At 42.9% G+C, this 17042-nt stretch overlaps 2 protein-coding genes and 1 pseudogene across 2 annotated transcripts in view; all 3 read right to left on the bottom strand.

Annotated features, from left to right (window-relative positions):
- GTF2F2 (general transcription factor IIF subunit 2) overlaps window positions 1-10535 on the bottom strand; it is a 143882-nt gene extending 133347 nt beyond the window's left edge. Inside the window, exon 1 of the mRNA XM_061170685.1 lies at window positions 10271-10535. Within this exon, the coding sequence (XP_061026668.1) occupies window positions 10271-10336 (66 nt within the window). The 5' untranslated portion in view covers window positions 10337-10535. The remainder of the gene's footprint in view (window positions 1-10270) is intronic.
- Window positions 10536-13752: 3217 nt separating this feature from the next.
- On the bottom strand, window positions 13753-13929 carry LOC133076535 (phosphatidylinositol N-acetylglucosaminyltransferase subunit Y-like). The gene has a single exon (XM_061171068.1). It carries the CDS (start codon window positions 13927-13929, stop codon window positions 13753-13755), a length of 177 nt encoding a protein of 58 aa, XP_061027051.1.
- Window positions 13930-14367: 438 nt separating this feature from the next.
- LOC133076570 (protein preY, mitochondrial-like) lies at window positions 14368-14712 on the bottom strand (annotated as a pseudogene).
- Between the last annotated feature and the right edge of the window lie 2330 nt (window positions 14713-17042).

The following is a 17042-nucleotide window of genomic DNA, read 5'->3' as shown; positions in this document are numbered from 1 at the left end:
GGTTAAGTCTCCACAGATTCCACTGCAGGGGGCGTGGGTTCGACCCCGCATGCCTCGAGAACTAAGATCCTGCATGCCATACCGCTTGGCCAAAAAAAAATCAATCAATCAATCAATCAATCTACCGCTTAGCCACAGGTGGGGCTTTTACTTTGCTTTCCCCTTTTAACAGATGAACTATGAATGGCCAATCCCTCCAGGTGTGCAATGAATTTTTCCCTGTAGTCTAATCAAGGACATATTTCCTTCAATTCTACCCTTTCCTCCACTCCCTTTACGTAATTATTCCCCCATCAGAGTAACAATGATGATGGTGATAGCTAACACTCAGAGCGCTTACTAAATGCGGCAGAAGACTCTAAGATGGCCCCCAATGATCCCCACCTCCTGATATTCGCACCCTTGTGTAACTGCCTCTCCCTGGGTGAGAACAGGACCTGTGACTTCCTTCTGGTCAATACAATATGGCAAAGGTGATGGATGGGATGTTACTTCTGTGATTAGGTTACATCAGATTGTGACCTCTGTCTTGCTTCAAAGCCCATGTGGCAGGAAACTAAGGGCAGGCTCCAGCGAACAGTCAGCTAGGAACTTAGGCCCTCGGTCCAACGACCTTAGAGGAACTGAATTCTGCCAGCCACGGAACCTTGGAAACAATCTTTCCACAGTCACAGCTTCAGTTGAGAGTCCAGCCCTGGCTGACACCTTGACTGCATCCTGTGAGAGACTCTGAAGCAGAGGACCCAGCTAAGCCACACCAGGACTCCTGATCCACAGAAACTATGAAATAATAAATGCACACTATTTTAAGCTACTAAGTCTGTGGTGATAATGTTATCTAGCAATAGATAACTAATACATTAAGTGACAAGCACTCTTTTAAATGTTTTAAATATATTAACCATTTAACTCTCACACAATCCTTTTACTGTCTCCATTTTACAAATGAGGAAACTGAGGCACAGGGAGGTTAGTAAAGTAACTCATGATCACACACCGGGTAAGGGCAGGCTCTATAATTCTTTCCACCCTCTGTCCCATCTCTCTGCCTCTCTACAGCAAAGCTCTTTGAAGAGCCGTCTCTGCTGGCTGACCACAGCTCCTCCTCTGCCACTTTGCTCTGCTCTAGACAGGCTTCCCCTCTACTACTCTACTGAAACTGGTTCCCATGGTTACAAAAGCTCGCCATATTGCCAAGCCAATGTTTAGTCCTCGTCTTGCAGACCTATCAACAATATTTGAGAACTTACTGTTTCCTCCTTCTTCAAACACTTTCTTTACTTGGCTTCAAGTCACCCCAATCTCTCTTGATTTTCCTCCTACTTCTCTGGACTCTCCTTTTTGGTCTCCACACATCTAGATTCTCATCTTCCTGACCTCTTAACCTCAGAGGGCCCTGATTTCAGTCCTCAGACCTTTCCTCTTCTCTATCCACACTCAATCTTATGTAATCTCATCCAATCTCTTGACTTTAAATACCCTCTGTATAATGACAACTCCCAAATTTATAGCCCTCCCCCCGAAGTCCCAACTTATATATCCAACTGCCTACTCAAACTCCCCATCTGAATATTCACTAGACATTTCAAACTCAAAATATCCACACCAGAACTCTTATTTCTCCCTCATAAACCTGTTCCTCCTGCAATTTTCCTATCTCAGTAAAAGTCGACGCCGTCCTTCCAGGCACTCAGTCTGAAACTGGAGTTACTCTGAATAGCTCCTTCTTTCTCACATTCCACATCCAATTAACTGACATAGCCTGTCAGCAACACCTTCAAATTATATCCAGACTCCACGTCCTTCTCACCAATTCCAGGGTTACCATCCTAATCCAAGTCACCATCATCTCTTGTAATAGCCTCCTGATTCCCTTGCTTCCACTCTTGTCCATGTACACTTTAGTCTCAATACAGCAGCCAGAGTGACCATATTAAAACCTAAGTCAGATGATGCTGTTCTGCTCAAAGCCTTCCAATTTATTTAACAGACATCTACATAGTGCTTACCATGTGCCAGGTACTTTTCTAAGCACTTTAAAATTTTACTTCACTTAATCCTCAGAACAACTCTATTATTATTCCATTTCGCAGATGAAGAAACTAAGGCACCAAAAAAGTTATCATTTGTCCAAAGTCCCACAATTACTAGCGGTGGGAAGCCAGGATTCTAACCTAGGCAGTCTAGCTCCACAATCAGCACGCCAAGCTGCCTCTCTATGGCTACTTGCTTCCCATGTCACTCACTGTAAAAATCCTCTAATGTCTTAGATGATTCAGTCCGCTGCAATCCATGGCCTCATGGATCTATGGATCCATGACCCTCCTACTGCCTTCACTCACTTGACTCTAATCACACAGATCTGTGAACATTCCCAACACCATCCCATCCGAGGGCCTTTGATTCGTTGTTACTTCTGTCTGGAATGCTCTTCCTCCAGATATCTGAAGGGCATCCCCATAACTTCCTTCAGGTCTCTGCTCAAGGCCCACCTTATCAGTGAGGCCCTTCCCCATGCTATTAAAATAGCATCCCCAGCTACCTTCTACACCTTTTACCCTGATTTGTTTTTCTTCAGAGCACTTATCACCTGCTATATACATATCTGTTTATTGTCCATTCTCCCTCCCCATTAGAATGCAATCTGCACAAGGTAGATATTTTGTGTGTTTTGTTTACTGCCACATCCCTAGCATATAGAATAGCCTGGCACACAGTAGGAACAGAGTTATTATTTTAATGACTGGATATTGTTGAAAAAATGTTACTAATGTTAATGTAATGACAATGATGGTGTTATTAGGATAAATCCAGGATACAGAATTTAATTTTAATAAATCTCACTGCACTCTCAAAGGGAAACCTTATTTCAGAGATCTACCTTAAAATAAGGGGGAAGAGAGGAAAACACCAATAGTAGAGTGGAGCATTTTCCAACCTGCCACTGTCCCCTCATTGCTGGTTCCCTGAAATGCTATTAAGATAAAGGGAAGACAAGAATGTTCTGGAGCTCTTGAGGCTTCCCTGGTGGCGCAGTGGTTAAGAATCCGCCTGCCAATGCAGGGGACACGGGTTCAATCCCTGGTTGGGAAGATCCCACATGCCACGGAGCAACTAAGCCCGTGCGCCACAACTATTGAGCCTGTGCTCTAGAGCCGGCGAGCCACAACTACTGAGCCCGCATGCCACAACTACTGAGCCTGCACTCTAGAGCCTGTGAGCCACAACTACTGCAGCCCGCATGCCTAGAGCCTGTGCTCCACAACAAGAGAAGCCACCGCAGTGAGAAGCCCGTGCACCACAACGAAGAGTAGCCCCCGCTTGCCACAACTAGAGAAAGCCTGCGCGCAGCAACGGAGATCCAACGCAGCCAAAAATAAATAAATTAATTAATTTAAAAAAAAAGAATGTTCTGGAGCGCTTGATGAGACCACTGTTCTTCAGTACATTAACCAGGTCAGAAGATTCTATGATCAAACTGCTGGAGACTACAATTTAGGCCACCAAACAACAAGACAATAGTTCTAAGTGAAGTAACTATATCCATACACTAAAACAAATTTAAGAATCGAATCCAGTACAATAATTGTATCTAATACAAGCAATTGCCAACTTAAAAAAAGTAGTTAGTTGATAAAAACAAGTTTGGAACTCATACTGCATTGTCATCATTATTATAATAAAACTGTAAGTTCCCATGGAACTTCCCTGGCGGTCCAGTGGTTAAGACTCTGCGCTTCCACTGCAGGGGGCACGGGTTCAGTCCCTGGTCAGGGAACTAAGATCTGGCATGCTGCGTGCAATGCGGCCAAAAAAAAAAAAAAAAGTAAGTTCCCAGGTAAGCCTACCAGCTTATTTAATTCAAAAGGTTGCCAAAATACTATACCCTTGTAATGAAAAATAGTAGAATACAATGATACTATGTCAATCATATATAACTTTCTACACCAAGAGCTTACGGAAATGGGCTTCCCAGAAGTCCCAGCCCATTAAGTTGTGAAAAAAGAGGTAGAAGGAAAAGGAAAAAATAACGGTATATGTGGTTCCAAGGCTCCAAAATACTTTTTTTTGGACAGCTGATATTTTTATTGTTATTTTTATTTTTTTTTTAAGATTTAATTTTATTTATTTTTTGGCTGTGTTGGGTCTCCGTTGCTGCACACAGGCATTCTCTAGTTGTGGCAAGCAGGGGCTACTCTCTGTTGCGGTGTGCGGGCTTCTCCTTGCGGTGGCTTCTCTTGTTGCTCTAGGCTCATGGTCAGTAGTTGTGGCTCGTGGGCTCTAGAGCACAGGCTCAGTAGTTGTGGTGCCCGGGTTTAGTTGCTCCGTGGCATGTGAGATCGTACCAGACCAGGGATGGAACCCGTGTCCCCTGCAGTGGTAGGCAGATTCTTATCCACTGCGCCTCCAGGGAAGCCCCTGGACAGCTGATATTTTTAATTAAAACATTATATTTTATTTTTAAGGTGTACAACATGATGATTTGATATATGCAGTGAAATGATTACGCTAGTCAAGCTAATTAACATATCATCTCCTCACATAATTACCTTTTTCTGGATGAGAACACCTGAATTCTATTCTTAGTAAATTTCTGCAAAACACTCTTGTCAACATGTCACTTGTGAGATATCTGTGTTGTTTCCACTGTCTACACATTCATTAAAGAAAATGAGATGGAGACAAGATAATGGGTACAGGGATGTTTTCTCAGATTTCCCAAGACCAGGGAGTGTGACAGAAAATGACTCACTTTGACCATTGTAAAGCAATTATACTCCAATAAAGATGTTAAAAAAAAAAAAAGAAAATGACTCACTTAAGCATTATTTCCTCAGGGAAACTCCCTTGACCTCCCAGACTAGGTCAAGTTCCTTTGCTATTCACACTCACAGAACAGTCCTCCTTGCTTCAGTGCCCGTATCTGTTTGGAACTGTCTTCGTCAGGACTTGACTGATGTGTCTCTCCAGCAGCAGACTACAGATCCTAGTTTACAGAGCCCAGGCCATGTCTGTTCTTGCTCACCTTAACACACTCAGAGCCTAGAACAATGACTGGCGATCACTGAAAGCTTGTTGGATGAATCAATCCGCTCACTCAAGCTACAGGTCAATTGTAAGGTCAACAGTGCCTTTGAAGCCAAGGTGCTAAGGTGATTATATACAGTAGTTACTCCCCTAAGCTTGTTTGCCAACTTTGTGTCATCAAATATCTAGTTCCCCAACTACTAGTCTCCAAAGCCCTGTTTCTCCCGGAGTATTGGACACTGTATAAGACACTGATGTGACACGCTTTCCCTCGTTTAGGATTGAAGGCCTTATTCCCCTAGCTGCTGGGAGCGACCACAGATAGCCCTCAGCTGTTAGCTCTCTGTGGAACTGCCTCCACGGAAGACAGGCCCTTTGGCCACGATCGCCCACTGTTCCTGGGGCAAACCACCCTGTACCCAATCCTGCATAAGGCCTTTTCCTTCCATAGGTGATGATCCCAGGAGCGCTCCACACCAAACCTCTGCATGCTAACCTCCTCCTCAGAACCAGCTTCCCTGGGAACCCAGTCAATGACAGGCAGCTTCTACTCACACGTTTTCTTGAAGGTCAACATATGGAGCTGACAAAACCCAAGGCCATAAAAACAAAGTCCCCCACCTCACCTATGGTCTCCAGGGAGATGATTCATTAAAGAGAACCAAGGGGAAAAAAAGACATTTCCTATTTCTGGCATAAGCTTTGTAGCCAAACAGACCTAAATTTGAATTACTGTTCCATGCCTGGGCAAGATAATTAACCTCCCTAAACCTCAATTTTATCATCTGAAAAATATAATTAGTACCTACTTCACAGGTTTGCTGTGTAAAATACTTGGTACATTATAAATATAAGTTCCTTTTTCTCCTGCAAGACTCTGGGGTATCACCCATTCTGGTTTCATCTCTCCCTGGTACATAGCTTTCTCTCTGGCTGCCAATGTCCAACTGTTTATCTGTCTGTGAAAAAATAAAAGTTGAGCTTGGTGGCATTTGAGTTGTTGAATGGAGGACCCAATATTCACAGGGGATGGCGTCCATCCCTCCTGTCCTGATCCTCTCCTCCAACAAGTATCAATCAAAATGCTTAGAAGAGGAAGGTTGATGGGGCTTGAAACACATCTTTTTGCTGGCTAGGAAGCTGTTGGTTGGACCCATTGCAGCGCTTGTCAATACCTCCACCTGTCCATTTCCCTCAAAAGATAGCATTTCTTATAATTCAAGCTCCAGTATGATATTCATTACTTACAAAAACCCCACCACTCCTAAAAACCCTGGCAGCTTTATCTCCCCCTCTTCCCCATCAGGTACCCTACCCTCCTGCCAATCATAACTAGATAAGATGATTTTTTCCAGAAGTCTAAATATTGGAAGCCAGGCTTCCCTGGTGGCGCAGTGGTTGACAATCCGCCTGCCAATGCAGGGGACACGGGTTCGAGCCCTGGTCCGGGAAGATCCCACGTGCCGTGGAGCAACAAAGCCCGTGCGCCACAACTACTGAGCCTGTGCTCTACAGCCCATGAGCCACAACTACTGAGCCCACGTGCCACAACTACTGAAGCCCGTGTGCCTACAGCCCGTGCTCCGCAACAAGAGAAGCCACCGCAATGAAAAGCCCTCGCCCCGCAACAAAGAGTAGCCCCCGCTCGTCGCAACTAGAGAAAAGCCTGCATGCGGCAACGAAGACCCAACGCAGCCAAAAATAAATAGATAAATAAATACATTTTAAATAAATAAATAAATACTGGAAGCCAAACAAAAGAACTATGCTAAAAATTTTTTAAATATCATTTTTAGATCCTGATTTGGTACCAGCTGGCAAGCTAACAGTGGCATAGACTGAGCAACAGAAATAGGGCAATGCAAACTACAAGGGACTAGCTCCCTGCCCAGGTAAAAACTGCGGCTGTTTATGTTTTTCAGCAGGTGACATCTATTGTGAAGTTAAATCCAATCATGTCTATTATCTATCAAAACTTATTTAGATCATCATTCTCTTGTAGATTTAAGATATTCAAAACTCCAGAAATGGCATTTCATTAGGCCAGAACAGTTACAGGTAGTGGATATCCTGGTACACAACCTTCCACTGTATTTACCTTTTCCTGAACACACTCACTTGCCCTGCTGGGAAGTTTTTTCTAACTAATCAACTCCATAGGCTCTTCTGAAATGTCACCTCCCCCAAAGTCTTCCCTGTTCCCACCTGACAACTTTTTTCCTACTTAAAACTCTCAGAGATCTTGTATGTATAGCCCTTACTGTATTTATCCTTTTCTATATCTGTCTAGTGATGGAATTAATAAAATATGAACAAAATGGCCCATAAACTTGCGATACTCTAGGAAGAAACTCATGTATTTTACAACAAATGATCCTCAAAGATCAGAACTCAAGGCGTTATTTATAAGAAATACTAACGTGTACTGAAAAGATTTAAAGTCGTATGTAGTTCTATTCACAAATTCTAATTGGGTAAGAAGGAAAACTCTATAAACATGTTATATTTTAATATCACACAAAGAAAGCTGAAAATGAAATTAACCATTACAACTTGAAGCTCTCATATAATTTATTCCTATAATTCAGAGATAAAAATCCAAATATGCTTAGGATATGGGCATGAAAATCATACTGGATGCTAATCCCAGCACAAATGAAACAAATTCAAACTATCTGACAGGTGTGCAAATCAAACCTCATTGCCTACTAGCATTCCTTTAACTAAAGCAGAAATAAAAGTTGAAAAATAAAGAGGGAACATGAATGGATTTTAGAACAGAAATTATTTGATAGCAATTCTCATCCTCTTTAAGAGATAAGGTTGTCAGAGAACAAGAACTGGCCAAAAAAAAAAAAAAAAAAAGAAAGTCCTTTCACACCCTGGAAAGATGTAGTATTTGCAAGCCTGTTATTTTTCTTTGATACATAAGGTTAGAAAAAGAAGAAATACTGCAGGCCAAATTGATGTAAGGAAACAATGATACAGCAAACAATAAATAATTGAAACATTATAACTACCTTTATAAAACAGAACAAATCATTAGTCTGAGGTGAGTTCTTTTTAAAGTGATAAAATGTATTCAAATGGTCATATATGAAAGAACACTAAAATTTCTTAACTTTAGATTCATTGCTTTCTTTCACATCCTCATTTAGTCAGTCACCACACCCTGACAACTTTTGCTGAAAAAGTTTCCCTAACTCCTCAAAATTCACTATCAAATGCCTATGATCCTGTGATAATTTTCTAATTTTGACTCTAATTTTGTTATCTTTCCCTCGTTTTTTCTTTTTCCCTAAAAGAATCATTTGCATCCCTGCCTTACTCAAAAACCTCCAAAAGTTTCCTCACTTCTTGTAGACTAAAGTTAAAACATCCCCATTTCACAATGTGACAGTATCAGTATACAGTCCCAAGCCTCTACTCTAGGCATAATAATCTCCTCTTTGATTTCCAGGATACAGCATGTTCCTGTGCATTTTCACTCTTGCATTTCAGTTCCACTCTCCATGGTATACTACGGAGATACTATGGGTGGCCTCTGTCCACCCATCCAAATCTCTCTGTAAGGCAAACAACATTTCTTGAGCATTTACTGTGCTCCAAGCACAAACACATCGTCTCAAGCTTCACCATCTTTACAAGCTCTTTCAGTCTGTAAAGGAGCTCTCCTCCCTAATGATTCCCCTCCATTTAGCATGCAGGAGGAGAGAGATGCTTATTTACGCCATCATTTTATTTTATTTTTATAAATTTATTTATTTTTTATTTATTTATTTTTGGCTGCGTTGGGTCTTCGTTGCTGCACACGGGCTTTCTCTAGTTGCAGCGAGCGGGGACTACTCTTCGTTGCGGTGCGCGGGCTTCTCATTGCAGTGGCTTCTCTGGTTGCGGAGCACTGGCTCTAGGTGCGCGGGCTTCAGCAGTTGTGGCTCGCGGGCTCTAGAGCGCAGGCTCAGTAGTTGTAGCGTACGCGGGTGGCTTAGCTGCTCCGCGGCATGTGGGATCTTCCCAAACCAGGGCTCGAACCCCTGTGCCCTGCATTGGCAGGTGGATTCTTAACCACTGCGCCACCAGGGAAGTCTCTACTCCATCATTTTAAATCACACTGATATCGCCGTGATAAGTCAAATGAGTACCAGAGGCTAAGGCTAGCGATGAAGAATAAGAGTTCATTCATTCATTCATCACATATCTGAGCTATTACCATGTGCCAAACACAGTTCTGGGTGTGACAGGCAAGGAGCCTAGTCTCGCGAAATGTGACTGCATGTGCTGGGGAAAAGGAGGTAATCAACACTGAACACAGAATCACTTTGGACTCTGACAAGTGCTTTGAAGAATATAATACAGGTTCGACTTGCTAGCAAATAAGCATAAGAAAGCTACTTCAGAGAGGCAGACAGGACGGGCCTCTCAGATTTAACTGATGAGAACTCAGCCATGTGATATAAGTTTTTAAAAATCTAACAAACCAAAGGTCCCTACATTTTACTTGAGTTTCGGATACTGTCACAATCCCATTTTGAACATACATATGTCTTATGAAACCCTCCTAAAAGACAACACTCCCCAATATGAAAAAGTAAAGCACAAATACTGTGCTCACTAAGGGCTAATCAAGATTGCTGTCTTTACAAAACAAAACAAAATGAAAGACATTTGCTGACAGTTTCACGAGACCAGGTCATGCTCTAAAAGAACACTCCAGTCCACGGCCTCTCCTTCCCTGAGTTCAGAGCTCTCTCAGCTCTCCTAAGAACTTCATAGGAACCAACAACCTCAAAGAACACTTTAAGGGTACGCAGAGACCAGTTCTACTTTCTGGCTGAGAAAATTCTAACAGGAAGCAGACACTCAACTTCCTTACACAGACTGGTAACTAAAATCAGCTTCACCAAGAGAAGATGCAGAAATTCTTCAGTTTCGGGTAAAATGCAATGTGAGCGGTGGCTGACATTGGGGGACACCAAGACAGGGCCCCAGAAAAACCAGGTCGTGGGGAAAGGAGATCCATCCCAGGCAGGTTCGGGCTCTTAACTGGCTGAAAAACACTGGGCGTCCCTCAACTAATCTCCTCGTCTGCAAACGAGCATAACAATGAGTCCTGCCTCTCAAGATAACTGAAGCTCTAATGAGAAGGCCGCAAAGAACTTTAAAAGGCGCACGGGGTGGGACAGTCTCAAGTTACTGACACTACTGTAAGGAGGAGCGCAAGCGGGAGCCCCGCAAACCTTACCTTGACCAGCCACACTCCGGTGTTCTGCTTGGCGCCTGTCAGATCGAGTTCCCCGCGCTCGGCCATGGGTCTGTCGCCGGCAGAGGCGTGCGGGCCAGAGCAGCGGCCCCGGGAGCTGGGGGACTGCGGGGCGAGGGACCGGAGCACAGGGTAAGCCGGAGCCGGAGGCTGACTGTGAAGAGTCGGGGTTCACCTGCTGGGACGCTGGGATCCCGGAAAAAAGAGGAACACGCCGCCGGGAGCCGGGAACTGCGCCTGCGCGCTGCGACCGTCAGTACGGCGCGCTGCTGCAGACAAACTTCCTGAGCGGGCAACTCCTTGAGTGGGTGTGGCTACTGCCGCGGGCTGTACCCGAGTGATTAGAGCATAGGGTGGCATGGGCCAAAACGTCAGCAATACTTTCAAAGACTAGGTCAGCGTAACTGAAGAAAGAAGGTGTCAAAACAGAAAAATGGGGTTCAAAGAGACAAAGGCTGTCAGTATCTGTCCAACCCTGGCCAAGGAGAGAGAGACAGCGTTTGGAGGACAGGGTAGGAGTAATAAAGTGAATTAGCACAAGTGGTCTCAATTGAAAGGCCACCCTGAGCACCTCCAATTAAACAAGCAGAGTACACCCCTTTTAGACTCCAAAACCCGGAGCCCTGTAATTAGGTCAATGACAATAGACATGTAACAGACAAATCTGATTGTTAAACTTCCCTGCTTATAGAATTTCCTCTCTCTCTTCTTGCCTCTAGAATAAAATTCAATCCTCTCCACACAGGCCCTCTCAGTTTGATCCCTGCCACTCAAGGCACCACACATCCAACCACACCTAACCACACCTAACCCATCAGACCTCCCTGAATACAGCAGGATGTTCCTCAATTATTTCAGAGCCTCTGCACACTTTACTCAGATGCCCTATTCTTCCCTTACCCTTATTCTCACCTCTGTCTTCTGATTGGCAGACTCCTACTTAGGTGTCAAGACTAATGGAAATGTCACTTCCTATGAGATCTTTTATCAACTTCCCCAGAGGAAGATTCATTTTTCTTCACATCACAGTGTGCGATACTTAGCACGATGCACTATAATATACATGTTTACATGCTGCCTTTGCTTTCTAGACTATGAGCTCCTCCTAGGCAGAAATAGGGTTTTATTCATTTTTTATTCACAGCATCTGGCACAATGCTTGACACCCTGTCAGATTTCAATAGGCTTTGGCTGAATGAACATTTGCTGGAAGAGAAACAGACAGTAAGATATTGTAAGAATGGCAAGTAATGTATTGAATCCTGCATCAGAACCATACACATAATTGAAGAAATTCCATGTCTGTGCAGCATAGGGCTAGGAAAAGCTGTCAGGTGTCTGAGATCAGCTGGGAAAACTAATAGGAAAAATAGGAGACCAGGCATGTTTTAAAAAGGAAGATTGCATTCTTGTGTCACAGCTTGGGAAATGGCCTTAAAAGATATAAAGGACAAGTGGATAAAGAGAGCTGCTTTAAGCTTTGATCAAATAGAAGGAATAAATTAAAATATGAGACCATAAGAGAAGAGACTTAATGTAGCCTGGATGACCCTAGTAATGAACTTTAGAGTAAAGGATTAGAAGCTTGGCCTTGATCTGTGGCTTATGGGAAGCCTAAAAATGTGTGTGTGTGTGTGTGTGTGTGTTTACAGGGATTGGGGGAGAACAAATAGCTAAAGAAGAAGAAATGCCTAGAGAAGAAAGGAAGAAGTGAAGATTTTTAAATGATGATATAAGGAAAAAAAAAAAAAACTTATTGAGCACCGCATCCTCCTACATTGCTGAATAAAGAACAGACTTCTCCTATCTGTCCTTTTCAAATTTCCTTCCAGCTTGAAGAGGATGCTTATGAGCTGTGAGAGGAAAGGAGGATGTGGGCTCCATGAAGCAGATTCACAGATTCACTTTGGAGACCAGCAGGGTAACATATATTACAGCTAGATCCTTCACCCTCTTAAGGGCCTATTATATGCCAGACATCGATAATTTGGGCCTAATCCAGCTTTATGTTCTTTCCACCATGATCCCATACCCTTAATATCCATTCTCACACAGGTTCTATGGATTTCTGCTTGTGGTCAATTAGGCATATCCAGTGCAGATATTTTAGGTATCTCTATTGCCCAATCATGCCAGGGACCATTAGTGTTCTCTTTACTACTTGAAATAGAGTCATTAGCATCTTTAAATCTAATTAGATTAGACAGCCAGTTCCAAAAACCCAGAACCAATTTAGGAAAACCTATCCTTAACATCCTGTTCCTCTAGGATCACTCTCAGTACCAAAATCAGTATTAGTCAGGGTTCTCCAGAGAAACACATGATAGATAGATAGATAGATAGATAGATAGACAGATAGATAGATAGATAGGCATTTACTGTATAGGAATTGGCTCACATGATTATGGAGGCTGAGAAGTCCTAAGATCTGCATTTGGCAAGCTGAAGACCAGGAGAGCCAAAGGTATGCTTCTAGTCTGAGTTCAAAGGCCTGAGAGGCAGGAGAGATGATGGTGTAATTTCCAGTCCAAATCTGAAGGCAGGAGATGATTAATGTCCCAGCTTGAAGACAGGCAGAGAGAGTGCATTCTCCCTTACTGAACCTTTTTTTCTATTTCGGCCTTCAACTGATTGGGTGAAGCTCACCCATATTGGGGAGGACAATCTACTTTACTCACTCTACTGATTCAAAGGTTAATTCATCCAGAAATACCCTCACAGACACACCCACAATAACGTTGGACCAAATATCTGGGCAACCTGAGGCCCAGTCAGGTTGGCACATAAAATTAACCATCACAGACAGATACAGAGGTCACCACGCAAAAAGGAAACTCACAAATTCTTTACACTCCCAGATGATTGACTAGTTGTTTTTTTTTTAAATGGAAAATGTCAATATCTTATTTTATTATTATTAATGTAAGTATGTGATGCCAAAGAAATGAAGGTAATTTTACAAACTCAGAATTTTGGCAAATACATGAAATTTCCATTTTATTACAGTTTTATACCACATTAGTTCAAATGCATTTCTCTACAGCTCCTTCAACAGAGCTCCTCTGGAATTATTTCAGTCATCCGTAACATGTGACTTTACCAAAGGCTTTGAATGTAAAATAAACATATAAAATTTCAAACTAGTAACTTTTAATTATGAATGGGATAAGAAATAAAGTCATCAGATGATGGCTGGGGATATTAATTTCCAACAAGACACTTTGTTGAAATTTTTCTGATACCCCAGGTATAAATGAGAACCTTCAAAAAACAAGGGCAGAACCAAAGTACAATAAAGAAGCCTCTGCAGCTTAAGCCTCCCATAGTCCTAAACCTCTGACAGAAGCTAGGCAAAGCATCTTTCTTGCAAATTAAGTGGGTTTCCAGTGTTTCCATGTAGTTGAGCTTTCAGAGACAGACACTCAAGCATATCCTTAGGATATACCATCTTGGCTCTGGTTGTATTAATTATGCCTGAAGAGTTTAATACCCATCCAAGTCCAAAGGTGGAAGAACACATAAACTGGTATGGTAATCAACAAGAGCAGACTGTAAAAGCACACCACAGAGGCTGAGTATAACAGTCCTGCTAAAGAGACCAATGGAATAAGGACAGTCAATGTAGGAAGAGACAGAAACATTCTCTTCCTACACTTTTTACACACCACTCTGGCTTTTTTTAAATAGATTTATTTATTTTATTTATTTCGTTGCTGCATGCAGTCTTTCTCTAGTTGTGGCGAGCGGGGGCTACTCTTCCTTGCAGTGCGCGGGCTTCTCATTGCAGTGGCTTCTCTTGTTGCAGAGCACGGGCTCTAGGCATGCTGGCTTCAGTAGTTGAGGCATGTGGGCTCAGTAGTTGTGGCTCACGGGCTCTACAGCACAAGCTCAGTAGTTGTGGCACATGGGCCTAGTTGTTCCACGGCATCTGGGATCATCCCGGACCAGGGATCGAACCCGTGTCCCCTGCATTGTTAGGCGGATTCTCAACCACTGCGCCACAAGGGAAGTCCCCACTCTGACTTTTTAAAAGGTGGATGGTATTTAGAAAATTTAGTTGTGTTGTTTTTAAGTATGACCTAATGCTGCTTCAGTTCTTCTTGCTTCTTATTTTGATGTGTCACCCTAGCTGCCTGTGGTATCGTGTTAGGAATCCCATCAATAATTGGACAGGCTATTCCTAACTCTTCGTTAATCAATTCGTTGGTCGATGCTTCATATCTGAGCGGCTTCTTGGAGAGCGGGCACACCAGGAACTGCAGCAGCGCTGGGTCGAAGGCGCGGGGCGGTTTCCTCGTCCTCCCGCTCTTGTCTGTGGACGGCCGCGACACCGACGCGTGCAGACGCCTCTAGGCGCCCGCGGACGGCTCTGCGTGTGTCCCCCGCAGCGCTGAGGCGAGCTGGCCGCACGCTCCACTCAGCATGTTCCGGCGGCCCGCGCCCGGGCCTCTGCGCGCCCTGGACCACCCCCCTCAAGTTCTTATTAAATCTTTTAAGGCACAAATGCAAGCCAAGGAGGGAAGGCTCAAGAACTCACTAATGGCTGAAAAATTTTCAAGACCACGACATGTTTTGTAAATTTAGAACACCACAGTTCTATCATGTAGCCATTAGAGGATAAGGAGCAGTCATTAGAGATGTTACAGGTGAGCTGAGGGAATTAGAATGATATTAACAGTAGCTGAGTCCACTCTCAGATTTTTGTCCTTGGCCCTCCCATAGGGGCCCAGTGTCCCTCTAGGCCAGAGATTCTCTTTGTTCATACTTACTCAGAAACATTCTAGCAAGAGGAAGTATTACCTTCAGCGGCATTCATATAGGCAGAAAAACACCATCACAAAATCCTTCTTTTTAAAAAATTTTTTTCTTCCAATTTTATTGAGATATAATTGACATACAGTACTGTATAAGTTTAAGGTATACATCATAATGATTTGACTTACAACCTGAAATGATTATCACAATAAGTTTAGTGAACATCCATTTTCTCATACACATACAAAATCAAAGAAACAGAGGAAAATATTTTTCCTTGTGATGCGAACTCAGGATTTACCCTCTTGACAATGTTCATATATAACATGCCGCAGTGTTAATTATATTTATCATGTTGTACATTATATCCCTAGTGTTTATTTATCTTATAACTGGAATTTGTAACTTTTGCAAAATCCTTCTCAATAAGCCAGACTTACTCTGTATTGGTTATTAACATAAAGCTTTTCATTCAAAAATTACAAATGAATGTGGCAATGTGGTCATTAATTAGATTTCCCCTACACTAGTGATGGTATAGGTCGATAATTTTGCTTCGATATCACACCAGGGCTATATGATCCCATCTGTAAATTCTCCCTGCCTCTCCCTTTGTCCTCTCAGTTCTCTCTTTCACAGGATACCTGCCTTCCCTGGCAGAGTCCTTGCTTCCCCAGTCATCCACAGACAAAAAGAAATACTCCCTGCAATAGTTTCCACACGAGCAAGTGGTTGAGCATGAGATGTGGAGTCATGGCTTCAAGTGATAGCACCGCTGCCTACTCCCTTAATTATTTCATCATCTCGGCACCTAATTCCTAGCTTATAAAATGGGATTATTATACCTACCTTGTAGAGTTCTGACCTGATTAAATGTGAAAATAAATCACAAAGACTTAACACTACAATGTGAAAACTATGTGGTAACTGCATTCATTATATTGGGTCAAATAATTGAAAGGAAGCACAAAAGATTTATTATAGGCAGTGGTGTGCTGGTAAATGTTTAACAACTGGCTTTTTCTAACCCCCAGAAAAAGCCCTGGTTTGTAATGGTTGCCTGATTTTTTTTTTTTTTGAGGATTCAGTTTATTTATTTATTTATTAAAAAAAAATTTTTTTTTTTTTGGCCACACCTCGCGGCTTAGTTCCCCGACCAGGGATCGAACCTGGGCCCCCTGCAGTAGAACCGCAGAGTCCTAACCACTGGACCTCCAGGGAAGTCCCTGTTTGCCTGATTTGCAGTGTGAAGTTGGATGAGATGCATATTAGCATGGCGTGGTATAGTATTTTCACCCTATGGCTACATTAGATGTAAATAGAGCGCATAGACAATCGTAAAATACAGTAAAATAATTGGGAAGTGATGAGTTTTTGGTTTTATTATCTTGGTGTTCAGTATAATTTATTTAATCATTAGTGTTCTGGAGAAAAGGGAGTAGCATGAGAACCTGCTGTAGAGCACAGGGAACTCCACTTTGCTGTACAGCAGAAACTAACACAACATTATAAAACAACTATACCCCATTTAAAAAAAAAAAGGGAGTAGCATCTGCTAACCCCAAAGGGACCTATGTGTTGGTGTCTGTGGAGCGGGGGGATGCCAGCAGGCAGGGCACAGTGAGTGAGTGAGGAAGCAGTGACAGTGCCACCAGTTGGAGAGGGAATGGGAGGTCAGCCCATGCAAGGCCTTGCAGGCCTTGTTCAGATCAAATATAAACTTGAAGAAGAGGTTGGTTCTTTTTTTGGCCGCACTGCGCAGCTTGCGGTATCTCAGTTCCCTGACCAGAGATCAAGCCCAGGCCCTCAGTAGTGAAAGCGTGGAGTCCTAACCACTGGACTGCCAGAGCATTCCCTGAAGAAGAGTTTGAAGCCTGAGTATAAAATAATCAGATTTACATTTTAAAAAAGATCTCTTTAGCTACTGTGGAAAAAAGAAGTGAATAGGAAGGGGCCAGAATGGAAACCAAGAGACTAGTTCAGACATTACTGCACTAAT

The sequence above is a fragment of the Eubalaena glacialis genome, chromosome 16, assembly GCF_028564815.1.
Source record: "Eubalaena glacialis isolate mEubGla1 chromosome 16, mEubGla1.1.hap2.+ XY, whole genome shotgun sequence".
NCBI lineage: Eukaryota > Metazoa > Chordata > Mammalia > Artiodactyla > Balaenidae > Eubalaena > Eubalaena glacialis.
The sequence above is the reverse complement of the archived record's forward strand: the minus strand, read 5'-3'. Positions and strand labels throughout refer to the sequence as shown.

Excerpts from the sequence above, each read along its gene's own strand:
- LOC133076535 (XM_061171068.1), bottom strand. The coding sequence starts at position 13,929 with ATGTTTCTGTCTCTTCCTACATTGACTGTCCTTATTCCATTGGTCTCT.